The 26433-nt window shown below is 49.8% G+C and overlaps 1 protein-coding gene across 1 annotated transcript in view; it reads right to left on the bottom strand.

Annotated features, from left to right (window-relative positions):
• GPR153 (G protein-coupled receptor 153) overlaps window positions 1–26433 on the bottom strand; it is a 34978-nt gene that overhangs the window by 6995 nt on the left and 1550 nt on the right. Inside the window, exons 2-5 of the mRNA XM_083513023.1 lie at window positions 9449–9989; window positions 8338–8767; window positions 1629–1818; window positions 528–712 (exon numbers count right to left, since the gene is read on the bottom strand). Coding sequence (XP_083369149.1) covers window positions 528–712; window positions 1629–1818; window positions 8338–8767; window positions 9449–9828 — 1185 coding nt within the window. The 5' untranslated portion in view covers window positions 9829–9989. The remainder of the gene's footprint in view (window positions 1–527; window positions 713–1628; window positions 1819–8337; window positions 8768–9448; window positions 9990–26433) is intronic.

The following is a 26433-nucleotide window of genomic DNA, read 5'->3' as shown; positions in this document are numbered from 1 at the left end:
ACAGTTGACAGGACTCGGCAGATGGGAACTGGGACTTAGAGATGTACGCATGGTTTTTTAAGACAGCTGAAAGCGAAAAGCAGCCAAAGGGGAGGAATGGGCCTTGTGTGGGGTGGAAGGAGGGGCAGAGCAGCACCATCACTGCTAAAGAACACAGAAGTGCCATTACATTAGCTGTGATCCCTGCATTACAGCGGGTTGGACTACATGACCTTTGGGGTGTCCCTCCCAACTTGACAATTATATGATTACCTTTTCCCCATTCTCCTCCCTGGTAGGTGGTAGAAAGCAGTTGCACTTTTCACTTCTCCTGTTCACTGGGATGCAACACAAACCCTCTGCAGCTCAGTGGTTAGAGCACCTGCTTCCCATTCAGAAGGACCCAGGAAAGCTGGAAAAGATTCCCTGTCTGAAAACCCAGAGACCTGCTGCCAGTCAGTGGAAGTGTTACTGATCTAGGTGGGCAAGTGATCTGACTCGGTATTTTAAGGCAGCTACCTGTATTCTCTCCCCCCCCCCCCGCTTACCTGCAGATACTGCATCTTGTCCTCTGGGGGAGGCTTTGTAGGGTAGGCTTGGGGGATGCCCCTCTCCAGGGCTGAGAGGTCGTATTTGGCAATGTGGTCCAAGGTCAGGGCGTCCCCAGCAAAGTTGTAATCGTAGGGCCGCTCGTACACCAGGTCTGTATGGATCACTCCACCCAGGCTGTTTTCTGCAGTCCCAGAGGAAGCAAAGCTGCATTAAAAAGGGTGGGGTGGGGGTCCACTGCTAAGAACCTTGGACGAAGGGGTCGGGGCCACAGCCATGAAGGACCCACTCCTCCAAGATGTCAAAGCCCACCTCTCTAATTTCTTTTTTTGGGGCGAGGGGGTTTCCTTTGTGGGGGGGAAGTAAGCAGCAAGTTTCTCCTCTTTCACATTGTGTGGCAGGACTTCGGAACTCCCTGCCTAATGATATCAGACAGTCTCCTTCGCCAGACTCTTTCCAGAACCTGCTAAAAACAAGCCTGTCCAGTTATATAGGATGTTGGCATGTGCTCCGATCCATTTTTTTATTGCAGATTTTCATTCTTTTCTGAATGTTTTAAGTAGCTGCTGCCTTTCTAAAACTGATAATTCTTATTGCCTTCTTCCTTTTCTTAAACCACTCTGAGGTCTTGGTTTTTACACCCAAGTGAAATATATAAATTCCAGAAACACCGTAAATAAAACACGTTATGGGGAATACATGGAAGGGAAGGTAGAGTCAGCATTCCACCTGAATGCTCACTACGATATTAGCAGATAGACTATGCTGGAGGGCAGGGATGAATGCGGACAGATATAACCGCACTGCAGGGAGTTGGATTAACTCACCCTTTGGGCCCCTTCCAATTCTACAATTCACTTGGGCCAGGAGGGGCACATGGAATGTATTTGCTGGCTGCCTTGGTTTCTTCCTGGTCTTGTCCATCATTTCCTACTGCTCCCAAACACCAGCCTCGCAACTGAAGAGGACTGAGGTTCAGCCAAGATGCTGTCCTCCATTCACGTAGGAAGGACACAATGCCCAGGACTGGACTGGACTGCCCAAACGCCCTACCTCCAGAATTTGGGGGACTCCCCCCGCAAAAAGCAATCACCACTCACCTTCCCCCACATCGTCATTGGACATGACGGCCACACACTTCTCCCAGACGGACTTGATGTCAGCTCGGTAGCGGTCACAAGCCCAGAGGAAAAGAGGGAGCAGGAGGGACTGGATGACCGAGCACCAGAGGACGCAGAGGATCATCCAGTTGTAGGCCACGTCCGACTTCAAACTGGCAAAGCTCACCACCTGCAGGACAAGGCACCAGGGACATCGGTAGGGGCTCCTAACAGGCCCTCAAGACTCTCATGGTGGGCAGTGGGCACATTGGCTGGTGGGGTATCTAATGCAGCCGCATTGTGGAAGCTAAGCTGGTCTCAGGCTGGTTAGGGCTTGGATGGGTGCCTACCTGCTTGGGACCACCACAGACCCGGACTTGAGTTTGACAGAAAATAGGAAGGGTACAAGTATAGTTTTTTTGTTTTTTTTAAAAAGTCCTTCATGCAGCACATAGCTGAACTGCAGCACTCACTCCCACAGGAGGCAGTGGTGATTTTAAGAGAGAATAAGACAAATTCATGGGGGAGTTGATGGCTACTATGCAGGGACGCGGACTTATAAAAAATATTGGGGGGGGGCCCCCGGGAAAGCTCATGAATAATAAATAAGCTCATGAATATGCAAATAAAGTGGCGCCGCCTCCTCGTGAGCGAATAGGGGAGAGCGTGCTGCGCCTATTAATCAGCTCCGAAGGAAATTGGGTGGAGCTTTTGCTCGGGAGGGAGGGCAGGAGGCATGCAGCCCGACCCTGTGCATTTTGGGCTGGGGGAGGGGCGGCGGTGGCGCTCTGCTGGAGGGGCGCCGGAGATTATTGGGGGGTGGAGCCCCCCCAAACGAATTTTTGAGGGGGCTCGGGCCCCCTCAAGCCCCATGGAGTCGGCGCCTATGCTACTATGTTCTGCCTAAGTTAGATGCAACAATGCTTCTGAAAACCAGCTGCTGGAAACCACTGGAGGGGAGAGGGTCTCTTGCTGGTTTCCCTTTGGAGCACCTGCAAGAACAGGAAGCTGGACTGGATCAGGCCATTGGCGTGATCCAGCAGGCTCTTCTTATGATCTTAAGCAGAGTGCAAGCTGATGGTGGAGCTCCAGAACAGCTTGCATCTGGTGATGGTTTCAAGAGGAAAGGTGAGAGAAGGCAGTAGATGAGTGAGCAGATTGGCAGAGCAACATAAGAAGGTTTCTGCTGGATCAGGCCAACTTGGGAGGCCCATCTAGTCCAGTATCCTGTTCTCAGTGTGGCCAACCAGATGCCTGTGTAAAACCAGCAAGCAGGACCCAAGCCCAAGGGCATTTTCTCCTCCTGTGGTTTCCAGCAGCTGGTGTTCAGTAGCATGACTGCTTCTGACTGTGGAGGCAAAGCATAGCCCATTATGGCTAGTAGTCATGGACAGCCACCTCCTCCTCCATGAATCTGTCCAATCCTCTTTGAAAGCCATCCAAGTGGGTGGTCAACCCTGTCTCCTGTGGGAGCGAGCTGCATAGCTTAACGAAGAAGGATTTTCTGTCACCTGTCCTGGATCTTGCAGCTTCATCGGATGTTCACAAGTCACAGTGCCATGAGAGACATGACTCTTCCCTTTGTACAGAAGGCACATCCTGTGCAAAGGTGTGTACCTTCCTGCTTTACAAAAGGAAATAGATTCCTACACAGGAGCAAACCTCTCTCTTCTGCATCCAAACAAGCAAGAGGCATCACACATGGAGTCTGTTGAGTCCATCTTGTTCAGCATAGCCTACATGGACTGGCAGGTTCCTTCTAAGACTGCAGGCAGATATTCTCTCCCAACTTTTTCTGTGGAGCTGGGAATTGGAGTGGGAACTTCTGCGTGCAATGCAGATGGCTCTACTACTGAGCTGTGGCCCTTTCCCAGCTAGGCACAAGCAGTCAAAGAGGGCGTGGTCAGTAAGGAGGCGTGGCCTGGGCAGAATTCTGAGATCCAGGGGAAAGGTTCCTGCCCCAAAGAGCTTACATTCTCAACTGAGACACAGGTATGTGGTGGTGACACAATGCATAAGGAAGGCATTTAGATTCATATTATTTTATTTTTTATTTGTTTTGAAAGGGAAGGGACTCATTCCACCATTTAGAATCGAAGCCTAGCTGCAAAAAGCCTTTTCTTTCCCCAGTGGAGCACATTTACTTTTTGCCAGCCTCAGCCCTGTCTGGAGACTCAAAATCGCTGCACGGACATTCAGCCTGTCCAATGCAAAGCCATCCAATTAATAGCATCTTTGAATTTAAATTGGGGGCCAGGAGGGTGAGGGTGGTGAGGGTAGATGGGAGGGGAGCCAAAACCGGAACACGTGGACATTTATATCAATCAAGGCTAGAAAACAGAGGTTTCCCCCACTGTTAATCAATGTTTCATTAGCACCCCCAGTGCAAGCCAAATTCAAATTAACTTAATTTGATCTTTATAAATTGAGTGCGTAATGTCTCTCAGCAGAACAGAGCCGTGGTGGTGAATCAGGCTTGAAGTACATGAGGGAGGATTTCGGTTTGCGGGCGGGTGAGTGGGAGAACCTCATTTCCATTTTTATAAACGAAAAGGAATGGAGGAAGGAAGAGCTACAGAATGATGCTTCCAAGAAGAACAGACTACCCAGTCAGACACATCCTACGCCCCCCCCCATGCCCCTGCTGAAGCTGCCATACGTTTACAAATTTTGCAGCCATGTGGGTGGAGGGAGTATGGCACAGTGGTTAGATTGCTGCAGAGGTGTGGAATCCCGGTTTAAATCCCCATCCCACCGGAGGTTTGACTGGGTGACTTTAGCCTAATCTCTGTCTCTCTCTCAGCCTAACCCTACTGTGGACTACCCTAACATGCTCAATGTGAAGATGCCTTTGAAAAGGGAGCTTCAGCTGGTCCAGAATGCTGCAGCCAGACTGCTGATGGGAGCCAGTTACAAGGGAACAGAGACAGCAGTCCCCAGTAGTCTAATAACAACAGCAAGCTCACAGAGATTCTACAGTCCAAAGAGGACTTTTTAAAAAGGCAGGGTTTGTTCTCCATTGACTAAGACGAACCCCTGATGGCTCAGATATCACATCTAAACACAGGAAGAGTCCTCTATCCATTTCCATTGCTAGGCCCCGTTCCACTCAACTGATTCGCAAAGTCTCTTTTGAAAGCCCAAGATCAGGACACGGAGACAAAACCTGCAAACATTCCACTTAGTAATGTTTGCTCAGAGACCCCCTTAAGGTTAACATCTCAGCAACGCTCCCTTCACCGCGATGCCCAAGCCAAGAGAGCTCTTCCATGACATCAGAGCAGCTAAGCCAATGGCAGCCCAAGCTGGCTGCGATGCCTCCCCTCCCTCTCTCCATCCTGACCTCAGAGCAGGCTGACTGCTTGAGGGTGGACAGCACTGTCATCCGCAATTGTAAGAGTTTTAGAGATGAAAGAGGAGTGAACTGCTGAATTTCACTCTGTCTTTTAGGGTGTAAAATGCAGCAGAGATTCTCCCACCCCAGTTCTTCCCTTGAGGCCCAGCACCTTTCCCAAGCGCACACATCAAAGGAACACAGAGTTCTTTCCACCCGCTCAAACTGTACATCCTTTCCCCCTCCCTCCTGGCCTCCAGGGAATGAGCAATCTGAAAAGAAATTCTATTGCTGTCCAGCCCCACCACTCCGGCTGCTAAAATCCTGTAAGGTTTAACCCTCTTTTTAAAAGCACCAGAAATCAGTTAGGGAGGAAGGTAGCTAGTTACTTAGTTGGGAACCAATTTGGGCACCAAAGAAATAAAGTAGACACACATTGGGTTCTCTCTGTTTTATGTCAATGACTTTCCCTTTGCTTTCCAAACAAGGAGAGGGAGTGTGGCTTCTTGGCTAAGAAGTCAAGATGCTGTGGATCTCCAAATCCCCACTTCAAATCTGGGCATAGCCCGGTGTGGGGCTTAGCAAGCCACTGTTTAGCCAGCCTCCAACTCACTCCCATCTATGTTACGGATTGGGCTTCTGCCATCTAGTGGGTTATTCAAAGGAATACTGGCAGAGACAAAAGGGAAAAGAATCCCAGTGGCTGATAGGAACTCATCTGCCTATGTTGAGTTTACATAACAATATGAGAAAGAGCCCTGCTGGATCAGGCCAATGACCCACCTAGTCCAGCATCCTGTTCCCACCTTGGCCGACCAGATGCCCAGTGGGAACCCGAGCGCAAGAATACCCTCTGCCCTCCTGGAGCTGCCGGCAACTGGTATTCAGAAGCATCGTCGCACCCAAATGTGGCGGCAGAGCAGAGCCATCACGGCTAGTAGCCAGTGATAGGCATGAATCTGTCTGATTCTCTTTTAAAGCCATCCAAGTTGGTGGCCCTCATTGCTTCCTGCAGGAGGGAATTCCGTAGCTTAACTGCACACTGCGTGAATAAGTCCTTTATTTGATCTGTCTTGGATTTTCCAACACTGAGCTTCACTGGACAGCAATGAGTTCTAGTGTTATGGGGGGGGGGCTTTTCCCCATCCTTGGGGCCCCTTCCAACTCTGAAGTGATGATTGGCTGGCCCCACACAGGGGAAAAACCAGCTCTGCCCTGATCAGCCTATCTCAATATTGATTCACTGGACTTTGATCTGCCACTGACCTTCCATGGAAAGGACTTGCGTGCTTGGCTACATGCTGCTTCCTGCCATTGTTTGTTCAAGTTCCCCTTGCATGCTCCTGATTTCCACAGGAATCATACACACAGCCTTCACCTTGACTGGCAACCATCCTCTAATAAAACAATTCATCTGCATTAATTGGGAGAGCTGGAAGACGCTGCTTATTGTTCTGGAAAGTGATTAGAAACCCTTGGAACGGCAGGCAGGCATCGGGCGCGATGCCAGAGAGATAAGAACAAACCAGGACATGGGGCACCGGAATGTAAGGCTTCTCCTCGTTGGGCTCCAGCCTTCGAGATGCCTTTTCTTGATTTCCAGATGATGGCGAGGCAGCAGTGGCTATGTTTAGCCGGAGCCGTCTCAGTGGGCTGCAGGGAGGTCCTGGGAAGGGGGACTGTGGGAGCTTGGAATCCAGTCTTGGCAGGCAGGCTGTTTTCCAAGGGAGTGGAGGAGGAACCACGTGCAACAAAGGCGTGCTCCTCAGGGCTTGCTTTATCAAACAAGGGAGGGAATGAAAGCCCACGGAGTGACTGCAGCTTGCTAACTAGGGGAGATGTGCCTGAAACGTACCCTGGTTTCTGGAGAGGGATACACACAGGTCCCTTGTTGGCACTGGTAAGAGCCATCAGGGGACCTGTTATGTTTGAAAACTCGGGTTCTCTAGCCGAGGGGGAAGTATCGTAACCATTTTGGCATTTCTTACTAGTCAGCCTGTTCTGGGCATCATACCAGGTTGCTGTGCCCAGTGCCCTTCAGGTCTCAGACTTGGTGCCCCCTGCCTTGGGGGAGTCAGACAATATTATCTGGAGGGACTGCTCAACATTCCCCAACCTCAGCGGTTCTCAACCTGTGGGTCCCCAGATGCTGTTGGACAACAACTCCCATCATCCCTGAGCTCTGGCCTTGCTAGCTAGGGGTGATGGGAGTTGCAGTTCAACAACATCTGGGGACCCACAGGTTGAGAAAGGCTGCAAAACCAAGTGCCTTCCAGATGTTGTTGGGGACTAACTACCATCTTCCCTGATAGTTAGGATGATGGCCAAAATTGATGAGAGTTGGGCCACCAAGAACACCTGGAAGTCAGTCTCTCTCTCTCTCTCTCTCTCTCTCTCTCTCTCTCTGTGTGTGTGTGTGTGTGTGTGGTCCCATCTGCACTGTACATTAAACCTGCATCATACCACTGTAAACAGTCAGGGCTTTCCCCAAAGCATCCTGGGTAATGTAGTTTGCTGAGATTGCTGAGAGTTGTGAGGAGAGCCCCACTCCCCTTACTGAACTACAATTCCCAAAGTCCTCCGTGATGAGAGATTGATCATTAAAGCCCCCTTGGAATTGTAGGTAGGTGAGGGGGATATGGGGCTCACCTCACAACTCTCAGCACCTTTAAAAACTACATTTCCTTTCTCCTTGATCATTCTGGTTGCCCTTTCCTGAACCTTTTCCTCTTTGAGGCAAGGCAACCAGAACTGTGCACGGCATTCCAAACACGGTGGTGCCCTGGAATTGTATACAGTGGTACCTTGGGTTACATACGCTTAGTTTACATACGCTTCAGGTTACAGACTCCGCTAACCCAGAAATAGTGCTTCAGGTTAAGAACTTTGCTTCAGGATAAGAACAGAAATCGTGCTCCGGCGGCGCAGTGGCAGCAGGAGGCCCCATTAGCTAAAGTGGTCCTTCAGGTTAAGAACAGACCTCCGGAACGAATTAAGTACTTAACCCGAGGTACCACTGTACTGTATTCATTGTATACATTATTAATACTGGCTGTTTTATTTTCAGTTCCTTTCCTAATGCTACGTAGCAGGGAATTTGCCTTTTTCACAGCCACTGCACACTGGGTTGACATTTTCATTCAGCTATTTACTATGCCACCGTCTCATGCCTGGTCCATCACCGCCAGTTCAGAATGTATAGGTAAAGATAAGATTTTTTTGCTCCAACGTGCATCAGTTTACACTTGTTTACATGGGATTGCATTTGCCATTTTCCTGCCCTTTCACGTGGTTTGGAAAGAGCTCTTTGCAAATCCTTTCTATTGCAGAGACCCTGGACAACTTAGTACCACCAGCAATTGCAATCACACTCACCAGTATAGGAAAGCCCATGAGGAAGTCGTAGATGAAAACGATCCCCGCGATCAGATAGGTGATCTGCAAAGAAGTCTTAATGGGTTCCGAGCCATCAATGGATGAGCGCCTCTTGCCTTGAGCGTCCTCCACCACGATGGTGGGGACGTTGAATTTGTTCTTGTCGATGTTGTTGCCCGCCTGGATGGAGAAAGTTTGGAAGAGGGCGATGGCCACGCAGACCACGCCCATGACCACGCTCCCACTGATCAGGAGCAGGAAGCAGACGCCAAAGCCCAGGCCGATCTCGGTGACGATGAAGCGGCAGTCGGTGGCGTAGAAGCGCTCCGTGGTGTCGTGCCAGCCCACGGCCGGCAGCGTGGAGAGGATGAAGGACACCATCCAGATACCCATGACGGTGTGGACCGCTTGCTTCTTGGTGTTGCTTAACCTAGAGAGGGGAGGAAAAAAGACACCTCCCCTTAGGACAAAGCCACATTCTCCGTATCCTTTCGGCTGAAAGCGAAACAGATCATCCCAAGCGTTTGGCAATGGCAACCATACAATCCTAGAATTGTAGAGTTGGAAGGTACACCAAGGGTCATCTTGTCCAACCTCCCTGGAGTGCAGGAATCACAGCAATAGGACCTCTGGCACAAGGTTTCCCAAGCTTGGGTCTCCAGATGTTGATGGACTACATCTCCCATCATCCCTAGCTAGAAGGATCAGTGGATGATGGGAGTTGTAGTCCAAAAGCAGCTGGAGACCCAAGTTTGGGAAACCTTTTTTTGCGGCAGATGCACATCCAACCTGTTTAAAAACCTCCAGTGAAGGTGAGATCCACCACCTTCCAAGGTCATCCATTCCACTGCTGAACAGCTCTTGCCATCAGAAAGCTCTTCCAAATGTTTATAGTCAGAACCTCCTTCCTTGTCATTTGAATCTATTGGTTTGGGTCCTCCTCTCTGGGGCAGCAGAAAAGCTTGCTGCACCTTCCATTTTGAAAGCCCATCTCTAGCTATAATTCCTACACTGTAGGGGTTGGACCAGATGATCCTTGGGGAGTTCCTCTCCATTCTACAATTCTATGATTCTGTGACCACCACGAGACTCATCCAGAGAAGGGACTTGCCTGTAGTTCACCGGCCAGCGGACCATCCACATCCGGTGATAGGAGAGGGAGGTGACTGAGAAGCAGGTGACCAGCGTCAAGGTGTAGAAGGTGGAGACGAAGACTTTGCAGAGGCCCTCGCTCCACTGGTAGTCGGAGTTTTGGCGGCGGAGCTGGACGACCGAGTATATGGTGATGGGAATGGCAATGTTAAGGATGTGCGTCCCGGCCAGCGTGCAGATGAGGAACTCCAGGGGCTTCCATTTCTTTTGCTTGGCGCTCACACTGAGGATCCCCCAGGTGTTGGCCAGGACAGAGAGCCCTGAGCAAACCAGCCAAGCCACAGCGTTCCTGTTCAAGGTCTGCTCATCATCCATGGTGGAGGGAGGAGTAGTGGCCATCTGGTGAGGCCAGGTGAGGATGACGTACCAAGAAGAAGGAGGGGAGGAGATGCATCCTACAAGCGGGCCGGGGCCATCAAGGGTGCATCAGGGAAGTGGGGGGATCCCACCCAAGGACCGACAGGGAAGCAGTGCCCGGGGTGGTCCTATGGCTCATGGTTCTGGAAGGGAAACAAGAGACAGCTCAGGAAACAAAGAGAGCATTGCCGCATGCAAAAGGTTTGTGTGAAATTGATATCCTGATGGATTGCAAGGCTCAAACAGAGGAGGAAGAAAACATAGGAAGAACCAGCTGGATTAAGCCCATCTAGTCCATCTTGTTCTTGCAGTGGACCCCGGCACGACAACCCTCTCTCCTCCTGCGGTTCCCAGTATTTGGAGGCATAGTTAAACTGTGGAACTCACTTCCACAGACGGCAGTGATGGCCACCAACTCAGGATGGCTTCAAAAGAGGATTAGGCAGATTCATGGAGCAGATGGCTCTCAATAACTACCAGCCAGGAGGGCTATCACTTTGCCTCCATAGCAGGAGGCATCAATTACTCCGAATAAGAGTTGCTGGAAACCACAGGAGGAGAGAGGACTCCTGTGCTTGGGTCCTGTTTGCGGGTTTCCCATGGGGTCATTTGTGTAGCCACTGTGAGAAGAGGATGCTGGAGTAGATGGGCTACTGGCCTGATCCAGGAGGCTCATTTTATGTTCTTATGTTAAACCCCTTTCAACCCCCAGAGGGGGCTATTGAGATTAGTATAAAGCAGCAACAACAGCACCAGACAGTTATACTGTTCCCAACAGGGGAGCAACCTCTGATTCACTGAACTGTGGGCACCCACATTTTTGAGGCACGATGCAAAGCCCACTGCCCCTATGTTAGGCAGCTAGCAGCCGGCAGCCCAATGCTTGGAGTCATAGTGGCTGGAGATGGAGTGTGCTGCCCTTATATCGAGACAAGCCATTAGTTCCCCAACACCAGTAGCCTCTACTCTCCTTTTTTATTGGGAGATGCTGGGGACCAAACCAGGGATCTTGGCCTTGCCGAGCAAGATGCTCTGACCAAGCGAGTGCCCCCTTCCTGCAGCCTAGGTGAGCGTAAGACAGTGGTGGAGTGCTAAATTCTGAAGTGCGCCAGCTCAGCCTGGCAGCCTCCTCCGCCACAGCAGCAGCCCCCAAGAAGCATCCAAATACACAGGCCACTGAGTCAACCCACTTGCACATAGCCGCCCACTCCCCCAGTACACAGCACAAGGCCCAATTCATCAGCTGATGGTCCTCAAGTACATGCTTCTGAAGTCAAACACATTGCTAGCAAAAAGGCCTTTGAAGCAGCCGAAATGAGGAAAGCTCGTTTACTAAGGGGTGCTGGCTGCTGGGGGCTCCCCTCCTCCTGAGCTACCTTTACAGCTTGCTCTCTTAGCATTCCAGCTTTTTGCATTTCAGCATTTTGCTGAAATGTCCACCCTCGATGCTGCCTCCATTGAGCTTTGGCAACCTGGTCCTGATCCGCTTCCAAATCCCCAATCTTGGCTTGGCCCTTCAAAGGGTCTACTTATTATTCTGTCTGGCTGCAAAAAAAGGGAAAGAAACAAAATACTTCTGCTCCAGAGGGTCTTCAACAAAGGTGGTCAAGGAGGAATGATCAGAAGAGAACCAAATCAGCTGCCAAGCACCTCCCAAACAGACAAAATACACATCATTTTGGACTCCTGTTGGCGTCCGTGACCACTGCATGGAGGCATCTGAATAACATGTCAGAACAGTTCAGACTACAGGCGAGAGAACAGCCTGGAACATCCCCATACAACAGCATTGCGGGGGGTTGGACCAGATGACTCTCAGGGTCCCATCCAGCTCTACACTTCCTTGACTCTATGATTCTAACTCTTCCAGAACGTACGGAGTAAGCAAAGCTTGGACAGCAGTTACTGGGAATCACAGGTGGGAAGAGCGGTGTTGCACTCCTGTCCTGCTTGATGGTTTCCCACTGGGGGCATCTGGGTTGCCACTGTGAGAACAGGATGCTGGACTAGATGGGACATTGGCCTGATCCTGCAGGGCTCTCTGCAGAGTCAGAACAGTTGTCCCAACCTGGCCACCAACTTGGATGACTTTATACAGTGGCGTAGCATGGGTTGTCAGCACCCGGGGCAAGGCAAGTAATTTGCGCCCCCTAACCCGTGGATTTGCGCCCCCTAACCATAACCCCCAGATGTTGCACCCGGTGTGGCCGGCCCCCCCTGCACCCCCCACGCTACGCCACTGGCTTTATAAGACAAGTTCACGGAGGATAAAGCTACCAATGGCTACTAGCCACGATGGCTATGCCCTGCCTCTCTTCTCTGGAGGAAGTCATGCTCCCCATGGTTCTCTCCCTCTCCATTTAATCCTCACAACAGCCCTGAGAGGTATGTGAGGCTGAGAGAGGCAGCGACTGGCCCAAGGCCACCCAGTGAGCTCCATGGCTGACTTGAGTTTTGAACCCGGATCTCGCTCAGGTACTAACGTGATGCTCTAGCCACTACACCACACCGACTTTCATGACCCCCACCCCAGGCCTGAGTTCCCACCCATGGAGAACTCAGCCAGCCCCACTCTACACAGCAGCCACCCCCTTTCATCTGCCTAGCTCCACCCTTTTCTTGGTCACACTAGAGTGTGACAGAATGCTGAGAGCAGAGCAGTAGACAAGCGGGAAAGGTTGTCAAGAACTGGCTCTAAGGCAGATTATCCCCACCTCCTCACAGTATATGCTCACCAGTTTAAGAGGCTGGTTTTTTGTCTTGTTAACATTTACATTTTTCCACTTCTTTTCCATCTTTTGCTTTAAAAAATGAAAAAATGCTCCTTCGACCTTCAGGATGTGACATTATCTGTCAGGGTGCGATTTAATATTTAATCTGCAAAGCTTCCTGCAGCTCTAAGCAAGACTTAATGAAATATGTCTTTTGCTATTTATTTTACATTTTTTCTCTGCACGATTCCTAAGGAGCAAGGCTGGGGGCAAAAAGGGAGTGGTGCTGTTTCCTCCTGGGAGCGCTTGGCCGTTTGCTGCAGACAGCCAGCTGCTCACCCTGCTGGGTCAAAAGGCATATGCTGTTCCTGGAGGAATCCACCATGCTGGCCTTCAGGACAAACTCCATTATCAGTTCTCCTGCCTCACAGCTGACCCTGAACACGGTGAGCCCAACCCTTGACTGCATTCCTTTTCTTGCAAAACTCGCATTGTTTAAGCAACTGTCTCAAGGCTCAAGCACTCTCATTTCTGCACCAGCAGAACGCAAAAGGGTTCCTTAGGAACTGGCTTTAAGACCATGTCAGACCATTGCTCCATCTTGCTCAGCACTGTCAACACAGACTGGGGTTCAAAGCAGGAAGTCTCCCAACCCTACACGGAAAGGATGCCAGATGCCAGGGATTGACCCTTCTGTATGCAAAGCAGACACTCTACTGCTAAGCTATGGCCACTCCCCTAAAAATAAAGTAGTATGCTAGTCCTCATGATAGATAGATAATTTATTACAGTCAAAGACCAGCTCGCATAACACAATAAAAACAGCGTTCATAAAGATGAATCAGAGCAGATTGCAGCAATAGCTCATGAGTTAAAATTTAAATATATACATACACCCGTACAACTGAGATTTGGGCTACCATAAAAATTGACCCTGAGGCACCCCAAAGGGCGACTTTAGAATTTCCCTAGTAAGCTATATTATTCTAGAGGATGGTCTGTGCCTACAAATCTGGGCACAGAATCTGGCTACCAGCCAGGTCGATTTGTGATCTTTGCATAAGAGGTGAGAATTTAGTTTAGACTTGTCTGAAAGATCGGCAAGCCTCTTCAGCAGAGGATCAATGGTGTCTCTACGAATCTCAACATAAAAAGGACATCTAAAAATATGTGTTTGGGGCTTCCTATTTCCCCTAATGGGCAGGCGCAAAGTCTCTGTGCGTACGGGACTCTTCTAGAACCGGTGAGGGCAAGGCCGAGCTTCTGCTAATCCTCCTGGTTCTGAACTCTCTCCTGTAGGAGTCAGCGACTGCCTCCAACCTGGATAGCTTTAAAAGAGAATCGGACAAATTCATGGAGGAGAGGGCTGTCGACGGCTCCTAGACGTGATGGTTATGCTCTGCCTCCACAGTTGGACACCTGTTGCTGGAAAGGAGTGTGCTCTTGTGCTCGGGTCCTGCTCCTGGGTTTCCCCAGAATAGTACCTGGAGTTGCTAGACTAGATGGGCCGGTGGCCTGATCCAGCACGCTCTTTTTATTTCCTTATGACACCCATTTCCCTTCCTTGCAGCAATGCTTGGGACAGCATCACCATCTAGTCCAGCAGTGGAACACCCACTTTTGGGGGGCATCCCATCTCAGAGATGAGCAGGATGAGGGAGAGGAAGGATTCGGCTACCTGCCGGATGTGAGAGAAGCTGGCTAAAAATAACTCAGACTTGCAGTGTAGGGGGGGGGAGTGAATGGGTATCTCTGTGGAGGAATTCAGCAGGCTTCCTTTGCTAACCCCCCCCCCCCCATTGACACCTCTCTCTTCGTTGACTGCCATGGCAACCCATCCAACACCAAGGAGATAAATATAGCCCGGTAGTTTTCTTGGGCTACATACAGTTCAGGTGCAAACTGCAGCCACCACACCACCCCCCGCAACACTTCCATTAAGTAGCAGCGAGACTTACAATGGCAGGCACCCCACGTATTTATTTATGCTGTCCCTGCAGAGTGGGTGGTGCTGGTGGTGCAAAGACCCGGCGGGGTTTAAAAAGAGAGACTATGAACCACAGGCTTTAAATAGGCGCCTTGCAAGCGAACTGTCTGTATAGCTCAGTCAGTAGAGCACGAGGCTCTTAACTTCAAGAGTTACAGGTTTGAGCCCCACGTTGGGCAAAAGATTCCTTCATTGCAGGGGGTTGGACTAGATGACCGATTCTATGACTCTATCAACTCTACCTGGAAAAGACGAGTCTCCCTTGCCCCAATCCACCACTATCATCATCACCATTATCATTATTAATTGCATTTATATCCCACTTTTCTCTGCACATGGCCACGGTCGAGTGGGTGACCTTGGGACAGTCACAGCCTTTCAGCCTAGCCTACCTCGCAGAGTTGTGGTGGGAATGAATTGAAGAGGGGGAGTGTCATGTAAGACATCACAAGCTCCTTGGAGAAAAAGGTGGGCTTTAAATGCAATAAATAAATCAGCCCCAGCCAGAAAAGCTACTCTAGATGACAGTGATTAGCTGATAGACTGATTGGCTAAAATCCTTTTGAACCTTGAAGCAGCTGAATGTTGAAAGATTCATGAGAGATAAAGGAAAGAACCTCTTCATGCAGCACATGAACTGTGGAACTCACTCCCACAGGATGGCCACCAATCTAAAGGTAAAGGTAAAGGGACCCCTGACCGTTAGGTCCAGTCACGGATGACTCTGGGGTTGCGGCGCTCATCTCGCTTTATTGGCATACAGCTTCCAGGTTATGTGGCCAGCAGGACTAAGCCACTTCTGGCGAACGAGAGCAGTGCACGGAAACGCCGTTTACCTTCCCGCTGGAGTGGTACCTAGTTATCTATTTGCACTTTGACGGGCTTTTGAACTGCTAGGTTGGCAGGAGCAGGGACCAAGCAACGGGAGCTCACCCCATCACGGGGATTCGAACCGCCGACCTTCTGATCGGCAAGCCCTAGGCTCTGTGGTTTAGACCACAGCGCCACCCGTGTCCCCTAGATGGCTTTAAAAGAGTATCGGACAAATTCATGGAGGAGAGGGCAATCGATGGGTACTAGTCACAGCGGCTATTCTCTGTCTCCACAGCTGGAAGCAGTGATGCTTCTGAACACCAGCTGCTGGAAGCCACGGGGCGGGCAAGAGCTCTTGTACTTGAGTCCTGCTTGAGGGTTTCCCACTGGGGCATCTGGTTGGCCACTTTGAGAACAGAATGCTGGACAAGATGGACCATTCAGCTTGGCTGGATGCTCTAGTCCCAAATGCTGCAACTTCTCCTCAAAGGGGAACCATTCCATCACTTTGATCATTTCGCCACATGTTTCATTCCTTCCTCATTCCAGCTGTCATCCAGCTGTTCTATTGTCTCAAGTTCCCTGGAAAATCAGGGAGTTGGTGGGTTCTACACAGCGTGAAAGGATGCTGAGGAGTGATGATGTTAACCTCCTGTGATTCCCAGAAATTTTTATTGTTTGCATCATCACCGTGGTCAGTTACAGAAAGTTGGGAAATGGATTTGCAAGATACCACCATAAGGACTCTTTGAACAGAAATACTTTGGAAAAAGCTGGGAGAGATTTACCCACCAACACCATGTTCACCCAGGTCTTAAACATACAGGTCAATCATCATGAATGTTGACTGCATCATCATCATCAAGACCGAGGAAATGGCAGTGTTTCTGCCTCTGCAAAAGCAGCACTCCTAGTGAGTCCTCTTAAGGACTGGTAAACATAACTAGGTATGATTTCAGGGGGCTGGTTAGCTGTGATTGCTCCATTGCACTTGGGGTCCCTTCCAACTCTACAATTCTGAGATTCTACAACCAGCAGGCCTTAAGCAGGGGTAACCAGTATGGCGCCCCTCCCATACGATGCTAGGCTCCCAACTCCCACCATCCCCGACTGCTGGCCATGCTGGGACTGCTGAGAGTCAACAACATCCCATTGGCTACCTCTGCCCTGAACAGCCTGTTCCTTCCCTGCTCTAAAAATCCTTTCTGCTGGGACTCTGGGACTCCTGGAGCAGGACAACTTGCCCTGCAATTCAATATGTTAGAGGACTGCTTAGGACCACTGTGCTGTGAGCAATAGGCACTCTGCACATCCTCTGGGGCTCATTAAGAGTTCACATGTTCTGAAGATAAGGTCTAGCACTGGAAATGGAATTTATTGATTTTTATTTTTTTATCTGAAGCTCTGGCAGAATTTCAATTGTGTGGAGTTTCAGCCACTCCACCCCCCCCCTTCATTTTAACAGCTTGTTCAGGAACTGTCCCTTACAGGTTGCACAGCTGTAGGTTTGTGGTTCTCTCTCCTTTCCCCTCCAACAGCACAACCCCGAAGCAGAGAACCCAGCTGTTGCTCAAGAGCAAGCTAATAAAAGCAGGCAGGCAACCTCAGGCATCTCTCGGGCACCTTGACCTCGCCACTGTGTTCTGTGTTCAAAACACGTCTGCACACCTAGTGTAATTGAAATGGAATCGAAGGCACCAGGTGGGGGCAAAGCGTCATCGAGCCCCCAAATAGCTTGCCCGGGTGATTAAGTGCACGGCATTCAAGCGAGCACCCGGGGAATTATTATGCCTCTTTGGTGAATAATGGATCTTTCGCGCTCTCCAGAAATATAATTCATACCCTGGCTGGCACTGTGCGGGGCTGCCTTTTGTGACTGGGGAATTGGCAATTACAAAAAATAATAATTAGAGCAAGAGGGGCCAGGCGAAAGGTTTGCAGAGCGTTTTGGCTGGGGCAGGAAAGGGGAGGTGGGCTCTTTCGGTTCAGAGGAGCGATTCCCGTTAATGTGCCTCTCCAGGGACCGGGGGGGGGGGAACGGTTCGGCCCCTGCTGCTGGCAAAGTGCCAACATTTGAACACTCCCAGGAGGCTCCGTGTTCACAAGGTAATAAGTTGTGGCACTGCTGCAGCTCTGCACTGCTAGGGAAAGCATACAGAGCAGAGGCAGCTCCCCTGCACAAAGTGAGGCTGTTAGCCCATAAGAAGAGCCTGCAGGATCAGGCCCCTAGTCCATCTAGTCCAGCATCCTGGCCAACCAGATGCCCCAAAGACAAACCAGGTAGCAGGATCTGAGCGCAAGAGCACTCTCCCCTCCTGCCGTTTCCGGCAACTGGTATTTGAAAGCATTACTGCTTCCAACTGTGGAGGCAGAGCCGAGCCACAATGGCTAGGAGCCATGAATTTGGCTAATCCTGTGGGAGAGAGTTCCACAGATTAACTATGCACTGTGTGAAGAAGTCATTTCTTCCATCTGTCCAGAATCTTCCAACATCTAGCTTCATTGGATGCCCACAAATTATTGTGTTATCAGAGTGGGAGGAAAATGTTTCTTTATCTACTTTCTCCAAGCCATGCAGAATTATCGGAACACCTATCATGTTTCTACTTACTCACCTTTCCTCTAAACTAAAAAGACCCAAACGCTGCAATCTTTTTTCATGAATGGGAGTTGCTCCAGCCTGTTGGTCATTTTGATGGCCCTTTTCTGAACCTTTTTCCAATTCTACAATTTCCTTTTTGAGATGAGGCAACCAAGATTAAAAAGTGCAATACTGCCCTCTCAAGCTAACACCAGTTCCCCAGGGTCTTTCCCAGGTCTGCTGTGATCCTATTATTCATTGGGGATTCCATCACCCCAGCAAGGCAATGGCTCAGGTGAGAGGGAACAAGACCAGGCTGGTGCTAATCTGGACTGGGGCAGGTTCAGCACCATGGACAGCACTGCAGATATCAGCCCACAGATTTTCACCATGCTTTCAGGACCACAGCCAGCAACCATACAGGAGACAAGTTGCCTCAGCACTAGCCTGGAGCACCAGCTAAGCTTTTACAGACCAGCCTGGAGAGTTCTTCAGGACATTCCATCCTCTCCGAGAGCTGCATCTGGCATCTAAATGGTTACCATCTGGAGTAGCTGGCACCTTCTAGAGCAGCCTTCTCCAATCTTGTGCTTCCCAGAAATTTTGGACTACCACTCCCATCATCCCTGGCCATTGGGCTATGCTGGCTGTGGCTGATGGGAGTTATAGTTCACAGACATCTGAAGGGCAGCAGGCTTGTGAAAGGCTGTTCTACAGGGGGACGGTCAGCACAGAAGCAACCTGGCTGTAAACCCTTAAACGGCTCAGGACCGCAATACCTTAAGGACCACCTCTCCTCCTAGGACAGACATAGGCAAACTCGGCCCTCTAGATGTTTGGGGACTACAATTCCCATCATCCCTAGCTAACAGGACCAGTGGTCAGGGGTGATGGGAATTGTAGTCTCAAAACATCTGGAGGGCCGAGTTTGCCTATGCCTGCCCTAAGGAACCAACCCAGACCCTGCAATCATCATGAGAACCTTGTTCATGTGCCTCCTCCATGAGAGGCCTGGATTGTGGCAACATGAGAGCGGGCCTTTTCTGCAGTGGCTCCCCACTTGTGGAATGTTCTCCCATAGGGAGACTTGCCTGTCACCTTCGTTTCATATCATTAAGGAACAAGTGAAAACATTTCTCTTCTCCCAAGCCTTTGACTAATTAAACAATTGATGGCCTTTTAAACTGTGTGAGGCTATTGTTTTTATTTGTTACTATGTTATGTGTTTTCGTGTTTTTATACTGTAAACCGCCCTGTGGTGCTCAGATGAAGGATGGTATAGAAATTTAATAAAAAATAAATAATAGGGAATACTCTCCCAGCCCCTCACTGGAGAGAGTCTTGAGGTCCACTTCTGAGGGTAGCAGTAATTCTGTGGATTTCAGTAGATGGAGTGTAGGGTCCAAAATGGAGGGACCTGCTTAGGAAGAGCTGAGAAGGAGGCCTGAAATTTCTTGGCCCAGCACCACAGCAGCTTCTTGGCAGCCTTTCAACCCGCAGAAGCTGTCCTTGATTCCCCACCGCAAGTAACCTAAGCACCTGCGATCAAAATAATGCATCCTCTTGCCCAGTTCTCCTGTGCCTCTGCTTCCCTCTTCTTCCTCTTTTGCTGACTGTGTGTTGAATTCTAGACTGTAAAGTCCTTGGGGGCAGGGACCTGTAGAAAGCACCACACCCACTGGCATTCATTCATTCACATGCCAGAACATTTATTTCCCTCCTACCTGATCTAAAAAGAAATCCACAAGGGGGCTAGCCATATAGAAACTCAAATTCAAAATATAAAAAGCAAGCGAATGGACTGTATTTTGAAGTGGTTATGGAGAGCAGATGACTCCCTTGTTAGCACAGCACCATTGTTTCTGGGCACAATTCAACAGTGCTGGTTATAAAGCCCTTTTTGACAGGTCAAGGCTACCTGTAGGACCATATTCTCCCATACAAACCCACCTGGGCTCTGAGATCTAGGTGGCTTCAAAAGAGATTTAGACCTATTGTTGGAGGATAAGGCTCTACTAGCCATGATGGCTCGGCTCTGCCTCCAGAAGGCTCCTCCCTATGTTCTTCTTCCCTGTGGAAACAGAGTCTTGGGCAGAATTTTGCTCTGGCAACTATTTCAAATGCCGTCACTCTTTAGAGTCACAGAGCCTTTTGGCAGACTTCTCTCTGATTATTGCCCACCTCAAGAGACCTCTGAAATACCAAACTTGGAGCCAGATGAGTGCAGTGCCAAAAGAGCAACCAGCAGAGCACACACACACACACACACACACACACACATTTCTGCATTGGATCGGTTGTGCCAGTTGCACATCCGCTCAAATTAAGAGAGCCATTGCTACCCTCACAAACAACTCTTTAGCAGAAATCAAATAAAGCATTTACTCCTCGTCAATAAGTGATCCATTCTGGGTCCGTCCTGACTTAACAAGCCCTGGGAATTGCAGGCAGGCAGCTTTCGAGAGCCAAGACTCGTGACTGCTTTGGACAGGGACGTCTTTTAGAATCATACAATCATAGAGTTTAGAGGGGACCCCAAGGCTCATCTAGTCCACCCCCTGCAATGCATGGGGGAGGGGGGATGGATGGGCACTGGTGATGGCTCCCCTCGCCCCCACCAAGCCAAAGGGCAGGAAATGGGCTCCTGCAAAAGGGACCCAGGGCACAGATTGGTGGCAAACAGTTATATATATATATATATATATATATATATATATATATATATATATATACTGTATATATGTTTATAGATGCAAACAGAGGCTGACTTTCAGAGGGGTGGGGGAGTGAAGCAGTGCTGTCAGGGGCCGACTCTGAATTATAGGGTGCCAACATGCATTTCTGGGGGGTGGGCTAAGGGCCCAATCCACACACACAATCTATTGGCAAGAATAGTCAATTATGTACATATTATTTAAAAAGGTCTCCGGAGCACATAGAGGCAGTGGTTTCTAAGGCACCCAGCTGCTCTGCAAGCAAAGCAAAATAATACTAATGCTACTACTAATAAATAATAATAATAATAAATAGTAATAATAAGGGGAGGTAAAGGATATATAAACCTGAAGGATATGCTGCCCTTTAGAGCAAACATTCAGCTCCTGCCTCATCTGTGGTCCTATGGGAAGAAGGGGAGGGGGTAGTAGTGTAGATATTATGTTTGATCTACCTACAGGTCTGAAAAGAAATGAGCCCTGAAAGTCAACTCTGCACATGCTCAGGGATACTGTGCACCATGTATGGATGTATAGTGACATTTGCTGCTCCACCTCAGGCAGCAAAATATTTTAGCCTGGCCATAATCTCACTGCCCAATTTATGTTAGGAAGAACTTTCTGACTGTCGGACAGTGGGACAGAAGGTGGTGGCCTCTCCTTCCTTGGAGGCTTGTAAACAGAGGTTGGGTGGCCATTTGCCAGGGATTCTTCAGCTGTGGTTCCTGCATTGCAGGGGGCTGGACTATATGGTCCTTTGGGGTCCCTGCCAACCCTACAATTCTATAATCCAACTGGGGGAAAACCCAGGTGGAGACAGCTTCAAATTCCCTCTACAGTGGTACCTCGGGTACCACTTCAGGTTACAGACGCTTCAGGTTACAGACTCCTCTAACCCAGAAATAGTACCTCGGTTTAACAACTTTGCTTCAGGATGAGAACAGAAATCGCATGGCCACGGCAGGAGGCCCCATTATCTAAAGTGGTACCTCAGGTTAAGAACGGTTTCAGGTTAAGAACGGACCTCCAGAATGAATTAAGTTCTTAACCCGAGGTACCACTGTATTAGCAGCCGCAAGTAAAGCAGACAAATCAGTCACGAAACGAAGGGCGAGTTTTTGAGACCCACAGAGCATTTTCTCATCTCCGCGGTTAAAGAAGAAGGGTTAGGGCAGCATTGGAGGAAAAATGACAACCGAACCCCACCAAATCCAGCAGAGCTCTTCCAAGTTGTAAAAGGCCTTTTTTTTTTTTTACATCTGGGCCCTCAGGGAAGATTGTTGCAGGGGGGCGGGGGGGGGGCAGTGTGGTGGTAGGGAGAGATGGCACAGTGGCCTGCTGCAACCAATTTGCAAGACACAGCGCTGATAAATCACTCCCTCTTGGATGCTCGCAGGGCAGCCAGAGGCAGGGCTGGCTGAGTGGGCAGCGAGGGTGATAAATGCCTCCTTAAGAGAGGGAGGAACACCAGCGAAGCTTGAAAGAAACAGCAGTGGGATCTCCACACACACCAAAAAAAAAAGCCCTCACTAGCACTGCTTGATCTTAACTAATTAATTTTCTGCAAGATCCCAGTACTGCATTTTTGGACAAGATGCTTCAGTGGCAAAACCTGCGCCAAAACAGATTACCTAGATTAGTTTCTACCTGGCTTGGGGCCTTTTTTTTTTCCAGAATAAGACTAATAAATAAATAAATAAATAAATAAATAAATAAATAAATAAATAATATAGGTGCGCAAATCAGTGCTCAAAACTGGACAGGAGGAGTGCTTTTGGGGAAGGGCCAAAGCTCATTAGTAGAGCATCTGTCTTGAATACAGAAGGTCCTGGGTTCAGTCCTCAATGGCATCTCAAGGCAGGGCTGGGAAAAATTCTGGAGGATGGGTAGGCAAGCTAAGGCCCGGGGGCTGGATTTGGCCCAATCGTCTTCTAAATCCAGCCTGCAGGCAATCCGGGAATCAGAGTAGAATGTGTGCTTTTATTTAGAATGCATTGCTGGGTTATTTGTGGGGCATAGGAATTCATTCATATTTTTTTCCAAAATATAGTTCGGGCCCCCCACAAGGTCTGAGGGACAGTGGACCAGCCCCCTGCTGACAAAGTTTGCTGACCCCTGCTCTGGAGAGTCTGAACTGAGCTGGATAGACCAGCAATCCTATTTAATTCAGCACAGTATTCAAAACCATGAGGATGAAGACCTTACTTTATTTTTAGGGGAGAGACTTTAGCTCAGTGGCAGAACATCTGCTTTGCATGCAGAAGGTTCAATCCTTGGCATCTCCAGGTTGGGCAAAGAAATATCCCCTACCTGAAACCCTGGAAAGCCACTGCTGCCAGTCAGGGTAGACAATACTGAGCTCAATGGACCAATGCTCTGACTCAGCATAAGGCAGGCTTCCTATGGTCCTACGACCACACAGTGGCTTTAAGATGATCAACAAGCACAGAACCATAGAATTGTAGAGTTGGAAGGGACCCAAGGGCCATCGAGTGCAACCCCCTGCATGGCACGATTTAACAGTAGCTCTGACCCTTCCTAGGGACGCGGGTGGCGCTGTGGGTTAAACCACAGAGCCGAGGACTTGCTGATCAGAAGGTCGGCGGTTCGAATCCCCGTGAAGGGGTGAGCTCCCATTGCTCTGTCCCAGCTCCTGCCAACCTAGCAGTTCGAAAGCACAAAAGTGCAAGTAGATAAATAGGTACCGCTCTGGCAGGAAGGTAAACGGCGTTTCCGTGCGCTGCTCTGGTTCGCCAGAAGCGGCTTAGTCATCTGCCACATGACCTGGAAGCTGTACGCCGGCTCCCTTGGCCAGTAAAGGGAGATGAGCGCTGCAACCCCAGAGTCATCCGCGACTGGACCCTTTACCTTTACCTGACCCTTCCTGGGAAGGGAAGTCAGATTCTAGGAGATTTGGGGAGGGAGTGAAGGAGGGAGACCTGCTGACCCCTCCTGGTTGATGATGCCAGGTTAGATGCACTGCCCCAGTCTGCCCCAGGCACTCCAAAATGAACCGTTGGCAGGACGTGAGAAGCAAGGAGGTCACATTCATAGGACTGTGGCGATAGAAGGGACCCCAAGGTTCATCTAACGCAAGCCCTTCAAAGCAATTCGCGGCAGGAAGTTTATACGCAGTTCTTTTGAAAGGTGCCGGGGCATCCTCTGCTGTGGGAGAATCACAAACAAAGCCCAAACAGTGAATGCCAAAGCAAACCAGGGTCCCCGGGTGTGTGGGTGTGTGTCAGCAAGTCAACTTCAACCGCCTTCTTTTTGAGGGATTAAATGGCTGTTGGGGTTGGAAGAGAGCAATCGCTGTGGCTATTTTCTCCTTTCCATTCAGAACCAAAGTGCCTGCCGGGGTGAGTGAGGGTGGGTTTGCACATTGCTAGAACCCCGTGGGATGGGACTGCCTGCGGGGTCTTTATTGGCAGCTGGAAAAGTCGCTGTGCTGTCCCTCAGCACAGCACCTTACTGTCCTCCCAAGGTGCCAGGGGAGAAAATTAAGGGGTGCATCCCTAGGGGAGGAGCTAAACACACTCATTGGGGACACCCACTTCTTTCAGCCACACATGTCGCCTCTGGAGCGAGCGCACCTCCATGCTCACCAGGCAGCCTGGAATCTTGAAAGGGGCTCCTCTCTAAACAGTGCCATCCCGGAAGCCGTTTACTTGGTCACACTAGAGCGTGACCAAGAAAGACGCAGGCTGCTTTTTACGTCGGCTATCAAGACATGGGAGAGTGTTGTCCTTTTTCCTGAAGCAATTGGATGTGTGCTTTTGGATCCAGGACCGTTGGATCCAGGCCTGTTTAATTTGACATGGCAGTCGTGACTCAGTGGTTATCAGTATGAAACCTGGAAGGGGTGCGCTGCCCCCTCCCTAAACAACACACCCGGTGCAAATGCACTTCCATCACACAGTGTCGAATTTTAAAGAGATTTCAGCCGTCCGTCTCCCAACAACCATACCCAGAGTGACTAAGGCAGCCCAGTCAGATGGGCAGGATACCAAATTATTATTATTATTATTATTATTGTTGTTGTTGTTGTTGTTGTTGTTATTGTTATTATTATTATTATTATTATTATTGTGAAATTCCTTCCCCTGAGACGTGTGGCTGTCCCCCACACTTTTATTGACCTGGGATTCAACATTTCTTTGACTATGTAGCCTTGTTGTATTGCTTTTTGAAAGGAAAAATGCATTTTTTAGGTGTTCTACTTATCGATTGCATTTTTAGTATTGTGTACTGGACTTTAGGGTCAGGATGGTATATGAAGGAAATGAAACCAATTAATGCATCCTATGGACTACAGAGAACACCTGAAATTCCATGGACTTCAACATCCAGATGAAAGCCTAGCCAGTGAACTGCATGTGCTTTAACCCATGGATCTTTCTGTTTATGAGTAAGAGCATTTCCTTCTCTTCTACTCTTCCATGGAAGTTCTACTCTTCCATGACAGAGGGGTCTGCTGATGGCTATTAGACAAAGCACCAAGGTCAGTTGCAGAGCATCTGCTGTGCATGCAGAACGTCCCTGGTTCAATCTCCAGGGAGGGCTGGTAGAACCTACACTGCTCCTGCCAGTCAGTGTAGACAACACTGAACTAGAAGGGCCATTGGTCTGACTATGGGGCTTCTTCTTCTGTTCCCATCATCCATGGTGGCCATATGCAACCTTCATGTTCAGAGGCAGTCCATCTCTGAGCTCCAGTTGCCCAGAAGCACAAGTGAGGAGAGTGCTGCTGAGCTCAGGTCCTGACTGCAAGGCTTCTGGTTGGACACTGCACAAGAATATGTTGGATAAGACGGGCTGCTGGTCTGAGCCATCATCAAGGTTTGTCTTATGCTCTTAAGAAATCTACTCTGACCAGGTGTAGAGATGGCCACCAACTTGGATGGCTTTAGAAGAGGATCCGAAAAATAAATAGAGGAGGAGGCTATTGGCTGCAATGGCTATGCTTGCCTCTGCTGTCACAGGATGGTACGAGTGGGATCATCAAGTCAAACCCCTGCAATGCAGGAAGATGCAGCCGTCCTATATGGGAATCAAACCTGCAAACTTGGTGTTAGCAACACCACACTCTAACCAACTGAGTTATTCAGTACATCTCTGAATAGCAGAGGCTGAGTATTGTAAGCAGGGACAGCACTCATGTCCAGTTTGTGGACTTCCCAGTGGGGCATTTGGTTGGCCACTGTGAGAACAGGATGCTAGACTAGGTGGGTTTCTGGCCTGACCAAGCTGGGGGGGGGGTTCCTCTTGCATTGCTAAGGTGGCCTCTACCATCTAAAGTCTCTAAGTACTTGAATTACGCAGTTACGCATGAGTTAATCAGAACCTTGCAATCTATTAGACCAGTGTTTCCCAAACGTTTTTGGGCAACGGCACACCTGTTAGCCGGAAAAAAATCTCGCGGCACACCACCATTAAAGCCCCGCCCCGTGACGTCAGCGCGCAGCGTCACGCCGGGAGGGACGCACAAAAGCGAAAGTTTTTTCCCTCCCCCTTGCCGGGGTGGGAGGAGGCAGCAGAGCGAGGGCAGCTGAGGCGGCGGCGGCGATAGCGGGCGGAGGAGGGGGCGGCGGCGGGAGTTGCTGCTGCTGTTGTTGCTGCTGCTGCCCGGACATGCCGGCCTCCTCCTCCTCCGCTGTCTCGCGCTCCTCCCTTTTGCGCGCGCTGCCCCGCCGCTCGGCACCACCACCGCGGAGCCGCCCCCGGCTCGACGCGGATCCTCGTCGCCGCCGCCGCCTCTCACCGCCCGACTCGCCCGCCTTC

Source organism: Podarcis liolepis (assembly GCF_965112155.1).
Source record: "Podarcis liolepis genome assembly, chromosome: 7".
Lineage (NCBI taxonomy): Eukaryota > Metazoa > Chordata > Lepidosauria > Squamata > Lacertidae > Podarcis > Podarcis liolepis.
The sequence above is the reverse complement of the archived record's forward strand: the minus strand, read 5'-3'. Positions and strand labels throughout refer to the sequence as shown.